Below are 9,066 nucleotides of genomic sequence, written 5' to 3' on the forward strand. Positions count from 1 at the left end.
ATGTGGAGGTGGTGGCATTTTTATAGAAGACAAAAAAAAAAAAAACAATCGGCTGTTATTGTTATCCCCAGATCAGAGCCTTAGTATATGCTATATTATTAAATGTTTCACTTAGAAGCAAGAGAAAACTATGCTCTAAAGATTAAAAAAAAATCCAAAGTATGACACATTATGTGTTGTCACAACCAGGGGAGAGGATAAATAAATAAATGGCTGAGGAAAAAATAAAGGGAGCTACAGGTATAGAAGGTCCAAGTGTGAATTCAATACACAATAAAAGTAATGAGCTCCACAACGTTAATAAATATGGTGAGGACATACATTAGTTAGATTTTGTCCTTTTCTGTGATAATTCTTGTGGTGGCCGTTCGTATGGTGCTGGAAATGTTTTTGTCCAGGCAGTCTCCTCAGGTAAAAGTAGACAGCAGTGATAAAGTAGTGGGATTTGAAAGCGCACTACAACTAGAATGCCAACCAAAGTTAAGGAGCAGCTACATACCTTTTTGTAAGATATATATTCTACCCCCTTTTATAGCTTTTTGTGATGGTATTATTAAACAAAAGATGATCTTTTGTTCCATATTTTTAATATCTTTTTGTTCTATTACCATGATTTCATTTTTCGTAAATGGCTGTAAACTTTGCTTCAATTCCAGTATATAATTTATACTATAATTAATGCAGACAAAGTTAATAATTATTTATTGTTGAAAGGCAAGTTATTAACCTATAGTTCTTAGGATGATTTGCAGGGTCACTGTTAAGGGGGAATTTGTATCTGTTGTTAACCAAATTGGTGTCTGTTCATTGGTGCATAACAGTAACAATGCATGGGATGTGCATATAAGTCATTTTACTCGGGACTAAATCTTAAGTAAATTTATTAACTCCTTTAACAGTAAGTTAAGAACAGTATCTGGACTTGGGATTTTCCATTTAGGTGCTTTTATTAATTTTATCTCAATTTCTTTGGCTGTTACTTAATCCTATTTCATATATTTTATATGAGAGCTTCTTATTGTTTTTAAACTCTTCTGTCTGTTCATTTGTTACTTACAGCAGGTCTTCATAACTGCTTCTCCAAAATGTATCTGTTTTTTTTTGGTGGCATTTCTATTGCTTTTGCTTTGTTTTTATTATCAGTAAAACATTTTGGTTCATCAATGAATTGCTTGTTTTGTACTTTTCCTATATATTTATCTGCAGGCATTCAAAGTATTCCTGCTATTATTGATATTTTAATTTATTATTGGAAATACCCCTGCTTTGTTTTAATGTTATGTTGCTTTTGCCACATTTATCTTTCTAAGAATTTTTGATTAGTCCCCTTTTCTATGTTCTTCTAATAATGATACTTGCTGTTTTAGCTGCTTTATATGTTTCTCTGTTTGATGCTTCCATGGTGGCAATCCGCTTGTTCTTTTCATTTGGTACTCTTCATTTTTGTGGAAACATTAGTTTTGCTGCACAGTAGTATATCCTATTTATTTTTGTTATATCACACGAACGTCTCAATAGTCCCAGCTGCTGCTTTCATATTATTGTTACCAGTCTTCTAACATTTGGGTCTTAAGACACATGAAAGAAATAGGTTACAGAGAGTAAATATGTCTGTCAATCTGTATGATATAAAGCAGGTCTTCAGATAATTTTCTTCTGGACTGAGAATATACTCTTGCTCTCTGTTTCCTGCTGTTTCTCTTGCTGTGCAATTCTAACTGGACTTTCATACAAGTTTAGTATACAGGGTTGCAGAACATCACCTTGTGGCCTAGCATCTTCATATGCTTCCTGCTTCATGTTCTGCTCTTCCACCTGGGGATTACTGGCCCATCATCTTATGATGCTGCTGATGTCAAGAGTTTCTACACTAAATCATCTTCACTGTGTAGATGCTCTTTCTATTCAATTTCTATTTAATTTCCACTCATCAAACTTTTTCAATTACATTTCACTTCTGTAATTATATTTTTTATTGTGAAATTTACCATATCCTGGTGTCTGTCTGTATTTCTCTTATAATATCTTTGCAGCTACATTTTCATTTTACTTAGTTTGGCTTTCTTCTTTGCATAAGTATCACACCGTAAGAGATTTCTTTTTATTTCCCATGTGCATTTTTTAATCTTTTCAATTCCTTCTTTATTTGTTCTTTATCTTGTCTAACTTCCTCTGTCACTCCCTTTTCCAAGTGGCCCAGTGTTTCTAGAGAGTATTTATTCTCTTCTTCTGTGTGAAGGATCATAAATTATTCATAGTTTTTAAAAGTTTTTTTGTGTACACATTTTCTTTTCTTTAATTTCATTCTTACTGTCACTACACATCCTCTGTGTGGAAATTGTTTTTATTTTCATGCATACTAATAACAATACATAATTTGTTCCTTATCCTCAACAGTCCACTTTATTGTTACTATTCATCTTAATTGGCCTATCAGTTCTCTCTCTTTTTTTTTTTTATGTATCTGTGGACTGCTTCCTACTACCAGAGGGGACCTCACTTTTAGCCTGGCTTAGCTCTGTGGTAGAAAAGATTTCTTGTTCTTAAATTTCTACCCATTTACCTTTTTCCCCAGTCCTGGCACTACTACTTGCACCAGAAGTGGACACTTTTTATTCTGGGATCTGTGTTTTATTTTTTTGACTTAACTTTTCTCCATGATGCATTAAGCACAGTCTCTATATCAGTGTCATCCTGGTTAGATTTTATAAAAACAGGTTCCACCATGTGAAGGTACATGCCAAGACAAGAAGAAAAATTAAATTCCAGTAACACTACTTTCCTTTTCTTGCTGATTTCAACTCTCCATTTGGAATTTTATGCTGTGGAAGATAACCTGGTGAAGAATTAAAGACAAATGGGACAAGAATGGGTCCTAAAATTGAGCCTTGTGTAATGCCTAAAGGTACTATGGAGGCTTTGGGTAAACATTTTTGAAGTTGGATTTTATCAACTTACTATACAGGCAGCTTTTGAACAAAAGTTTATTCTATGTGTTTGAGGCTTATAGTCTCATGTTTAGAGAGTAGAAATTCATGAGTAAGTGAATCTAAGGACTCGCATATGTTGATCAAAATGATTTACAATCACATTTTTGAATGGCAGTCACTTGAACTGTGATGGTCGAAAGGCTGTTTTCCCGTTCTCATAATGTGAGGTCGATGTTCTGCTTGAAGATTGCACGACAGTGAAGATCAGGAAATGTAGTCTCTTCCTCTTTGTAGTGTGATCTTGGAGTTTGTGTATATATATATATATATATATATATATATATATATATATATATATATATATATATATATATATATATAAGTAGCAGGGGGTGTGGGGGTGCAGAGGGGCTTGCCCCCTGCAATATGTTGGTTGGAAATCACTGGACTGCAAGGTACACTGGGTAATGTCGATAGTGTCAAATATGGATGCTTTGGCGTTTACTGTTTTCATCATTTTTCCTCGGCAATGTTTTCATCGCTTTACTAGCACACTTCTGAAAATCACTCGCTTGAGTGATGACTTGACTGAAAACAAATACTGAAAATAAAAACATTGTACTTATTAGTAATGCCTTTACTAACTTGCTAAAATGTAGTCTGTTGCTGAGGTATTAAAAAATCTGATATGAGACTACACTGGGCATTTGGTACGATTATTTTACATTGCATAAATTTAAAAATTTTGATTGCAAATTAGATGTTCATCGTGTTACCCTGCTGCAGTCATCACACTTGGGTTATCCTGTCGTCAGGCAGTCAAAATTTTGATTGCAAATTAGTTTTTTCTAATGTTTTACTCATGGTAAGCAGGTTAACAATGAGGCAATATTGTTTCAAGGGTATAAGTGTTATTCATTTGATGAATAGGCATGATTATTGGAACTTACCACTCCTTTTGGATGAGGCCAGTATGTAATGTTAGAGTATGGGTAAAGGAGAGTGCCTTGACTGTGAAGGAAACAGACTATTTTATTTTTGTTTTTTTAAGAATCTAGGATACAGAGAGTTGGTGAGTTTAAATGTACTTATAGAGGGTAGACTATACAAACTTATTGACTCTAGCATCATTGAAATGTAATACTGTTGTACTATAGCATTATTTTTACACAGCACAACACAACTTGGTGCAGTCGTGAGTGGATCCTAAAAGTCACATCACTTACAGTGTTACATCATGCGATCCAGCACAGTACGCATATAAGTCTTCACGTGTGAGTGGTGTATAGCCCAGTGGAATCCAAATCAGTGCTACACAGAGTTAGCTATGTCACTGATTTGTTAAGAGAGGGGCTAGGGAGTTCTGGATAAACTGTACACCCACAGTTCAGTATACACCTCAGATGTTACCTTTTCTTGTTCACTTTATACATGTTTTAATCAACAGTGATAAAAAATGCTAAGCAGGAGGCTGTATTTACATCTTGGAGGTTTCATCACTTGTAGCACTCCATCCCAGAATGCACCTCTTAACACTGGCTTACACCTGCTGAGCAGTACGGCAAATTGGCAAAAGACACATTACATGCTAGTCTGCATGACACCAAAGTTATCACACAGTCTTTTCAAAGGTAGACATTGGGATAGTTGTTTCAGGTTTGAGCCAGGCATTTGAAAGTTTGGCAACAGCACATACACCAGTTTCCAGATCTCCATTAGCTATTGGCCTTCCAGGAGAGGATGATAGGGCATCCCCACTTCAGGAACCGCTCCTCTTCCATTATTGCATTTCACATCAAATAGTGCTTTTGCTGTCATGGTTAGGCACATCCCTGCAACTGTTGGCCTTTGACCCTGCCATTGTCAGCACACACACTGCCTTACCTTTTCAGTTTAACTATAGGATAATTGCTAAAGAGCACGCAACAGCATTGCAAAGAGTCAAATTGTCACGAGTAAAGCCTTTTGTACTCTTATATCTTGGAGATTATTAATGCAAGGCTGAAAAAAGGGACCACTCCTCTGAAGGGTCATCCCATTCAAAACTGAGAGAGGAGCATTTGGTTTAAAGAGAGCAGGTCAGTTTTCCTTTGGTGGGAGAATATCAGCAAAAATGATACTATTTTCCATATCATTCCTCCAGAAGGTGTCTCTCTGGGGAGTCTATCAAACTCATGAGGAAAGTTTTGTGTGTGTGTGTGTGTGTGTGTGTGTGTGTGTGTGTGTGTGTGTGTGTGTGTGCACGCACGCGCAGGATGAGGTACAGTAGAGAGAATCTTCTGCAACTTGATAGACATATACTGAACTAGAAGTCAGATAATTCAAGCCTTCAGCTGCCTCAGCGAAAGGCTGTAACAGACATTGAAGGATGTTTGCTTTGCTCTCAAGGTGACTTTCTTGGAAGCCATTTCGCCAACACTAAACTAATTATGGTTTATGATTGGTGACCTGACAGATATATGCAAACACTCAAATCTATAATTATCTACATATATGTATATGTGCACACACATATATACACAAATTATTTATTTTATATTTATTGCGTACTATGTTTAATTGGTTATAGTTAATTAAAATTTTTTGTGTGTGTGTGTGTGTGTCTGTTACCAGGAAAAAACACACACACACTAAAAACAAAAATATATAGCATCCATTCCACCTGCTGTATGATACCTGAAATAGCCTGTATGTACTGCAAGTCTAGAGGCCGAGTTTCCTGATGAGTGGAAGAGTGTAGACAAAGTATACGTGTCGAACTAAGAGTGGAGGTAAATGCTGATGTTGTGCCATAAGTATAGTTAGTATATTTATGCTGAGAACCAGATCTGTTTTTTTCACTCTCCCATCTTGGATTCCATCATTTTATTACTTACTTACTGTATCATTTTGTCTCAGGTCGCTGTTTTCTGCTGTATGTATCACTTCTTACCTTCTGTAGTGATGGGTCATTCTTTAAAATGCACATTTTTGCTTCTTGTTTAACGTTGTCAGATGGCAGGGAATGAGAACATTTTTCCATCTTTAAGAAAGATTACTTTCATTCTTTAATTCTGAGCTCATTCTAAGTTGGAGAGAGAGAGAGAGAGAGAGTGTGTGTGTGTGTTACTGAGATTGTGGATGGTAAAGCCCCCCCCACCCCCACGGGTCAGACAGGTGGTGTTTTCTCCAACAAAAAAAAAAATCAGTTTAATTTTGGGATTCATGTGTACAAAATGCCATCTTACATATGTGTATCTAGAGTTCATATTTACTTGAGGTGATAGGTTTCATGTGAAATATACAAGATGTTTTTAAAGCTCCTTCATTCAGCTGGACATATATTTCTGTGTTTGTTTGTTCCTCCACCCTCTTGGACACACACAGTATTGGGCAGCCAGGGTTAGCAGCTAAGATGCTGGTTGCTACTAAGCCCTTCTTTTTCAGATAGTAATTTAGGGGTCCTTCTGTGAGTTATGTTATGGGGTTAAGCATTTCTTTTGGTAGTATGGTGTCACAAAATGGGGTAGAAGATAGTAAGGGTTGCTTTCTGTTTACAGCCTAGTTTCCAGCAGGTATCCTCTATGGTGACAGCTCTTTAAGTCTGTCCAGAAGGCCAATATTTGCCTGAGGCTAAGGCATATACACTACATTACATTACATGTACAACTACATTATAAAAATGGTCCTGGTATTTCTGACATTCATAAATCAATAGTGGCAATTAGTACCCTCATAAAATTGTACTTCAAGTTTCCAGTGGCCTATTCTTGTTTGATAATTCCTAATTGTTTTCTTCTTTAGGATGTATACAATGCAGAATGTGAATTTGTGGAACGCATCCATGAACTTGGGTATAATACATATGCATCACGTTTGTATCCAGCTGTATCCAGTGGATCTGGCAAAAAGCGAAAAGCTACAGCAGAAAGACTATGGTATGTATCTATCAATGGTAAAGGTCGACCAAGGAGAGGTTTTAAAACACGAAGGACACAAAAGTCATCTCTCTTCCTTCCTCGAGTATTGGATAACAAAGACCATGAAATGGTGCGGTTATTCCATACTAGTGCTAAATACAGAGAGACTATACTGAAAAATCCAAACAGGAATGACAGGAGGAGGAGAAGAGGACACTAATTTAATAAATAAAACTGCAACTGCAATAAAGCAAAACAATGTCACGTGATGAAACTGATGACACTTTCAGACTCTAGGACATTACTAAGAGTTGTTTCTCTGTGGAGTTTTTAGAATGGGCTTATTAAATTACCTGAATGACACTGTTTTGTAAATATGTACATTGGCTTGATGTCACTATTTTGTCGAAAATGCTAAACGTTTTTAAAGTTGCCAGTTTAGAATGCTGGTTGACCTCTTCAAGAAATTATTAGTTTTTTTTAATTTAAACTTGGTCTGTGAAAGGAATATACACTGTATAGAAAAGCACTTTCAAGTTATTAAAATATATTTTCAGCAGTATGGTTATATAAATGCCTTGGAATCAAATATTCTTTAAGTGTGATACATACTATTAGCACTGTATGAAGTACACTCAGGATCATACCAGCTGTGTGAACCTTATCTGTATTTTTGTTTTACACTTATGTGGTTTAAAAATTACTAAACCTTCAATTGTCCCTTGCTCAATACATTATCATCAATATATGTATGGGTAGCAAACAAATGTCATATAATTCATTAATTTTAAACAAATATTTTGAAGAAAACAGCTGAATGAATTTATGCATTCCTTATACTTTTTATGAATGGATTTTAACTTTAAAATACAGGACTTTGACTCAGGCTTAGATAAAGATCTGACTAGGCCCCACATAACCTGCATTTGATTAGTGGCAGAGGATACTGGGAAACTTGAGTGGGAAAGGATGGATGTGAGCAACTTACAATGGTTCAACCATCCTGACGGGAAGGAAACAATTTGGTTCAGTGCAATGCTGACATCTTCAGCAGTGTGAAATCTGTGGTATGCAGTAGTAGGTGCCATGTTGATGACCTTACTGAAAGATGCCGGAGGAATGGCATGCATGAACACACTCAAGCATCTTGCTAGCAAGCAGATACTACAAACATCAGAGTCATGATAAAAGCAGGTTAATATGGGGAAATTGGGGTCTATATTAGAAGACCGAAAGTTTAAAATCGCGAACGCTAAAGAGCAAAAATGTCGGACCTCAAAGTGCTTTTTTTGAGATCGCAGTACAGTGAAGATTGGAATATTTGCCCTTTCCTCACTGTAGTGCGATCTCGGAGTTGGTAATGATTTTGAGGTCTGGCATTTTCACTCTTTAGAACATTCACAATTTTAAACTTTCGATCTTCTAATACAGACCCAGAAAAATGGGTGGACAAGACAATGATTTTCCACTTCAGGTGCCTTACATTCATATCAAGGGGAACATATCTGGGCTCTTTTCCCAAGCATGGAAAAATTGGGCAAAAGGGCTGCCATATTTAGCCCTGGCTCCTTACCCAAGGAGGAACTAATAGGTCTATATAGTGCTGGTAGGGGGCCCAGATGGCTTTGTGGGGCCAAAAAGGAGTCTTGGCCTTTGTATCTCAAGATATAAATATCACTGTATTTTAATTTAACAGACAGTGTTCTCTGCACTCTTAAACATATGAATGTTTCCATTTAGTGTATAAACAGCAGAAATGTAATAAATCAGTCAATGTGTTCAGCATTTTCCTAGCTTCATGGACCATTTTGGGAAACTTGATGAATAAGTATTACAGTGTGGTTTAGTTTTAACAGACTGTCCATTTTACATTTTTTCTGATCATCAATACTCTTTCATAGGATCAGCATATTGTAATCCCTCATGTGTTATAAGTTTGATTTATAATATATTCCTCTCAATCCATCAATGCCCTTAGCTTTGTCATTTCTAGCTTAAACCAAAGTCTGTATTTTGAAAAGTTTTTGAGATGATGTGTGGAGTAACTAGTCAGTTATTAAAATTAATTATTAATTATTTATTGATTATTAAAATCAATATTTCAGAATGCTGACACCAGAGATTTGGGAGCAGTGAAGTGCCTACCATTTATTTATATTTACATTTTTTCCCCTCACATTCACCCTCCAGTCCATTATCTGATACACTCATTTATTTCCCTGAACCCCAAACCTAAC

General features: G+C 36.0%; 1 protein-coding gene across 2 annotated transcripts in view; it reads left to right on the forward strand.

Annotated features, from left to right (window-relative positions):
* Window positions 1-7,388, forward strand: part of FGF3 (fibroblast growth factor 3) — a 117,434-nt gene extending 110,046 nt beyond the window's left edge. For both annotated transcript variants that reach the window (XM_044082624.1, XM_044082623.1), the window contains one exon: window positions 6,714-7,388. In XM_044082624.1, the coding sequence (XP_043938559.1) occupies window positions 6,714-7,049 (336 nt within the window). In that variant the 3' untranslated portion in view covers window positions 7,050-7,388. The remainder of the gene's footprint in view (window positions 1-6,713) is intronic.
* The last annotated feature ends 1,678 nt before the right edge of the window (window positions 7,389-9,066 follow it).

This window comes from Protopterus annectens, chromosome 9.part0 (genome assembly GCF_019279795.1).
Source record: "Protopterus annectens isolate FY-2018-M chromosome 9.part0, PAN1.0, whole genome shotgun sequence".
Classification (NCBI taxonomy): Eukaryota; Metazoa; Chordata; order Ceratodontiformes; family Protopteridae; genus Protopterus; species Protopterus annectens.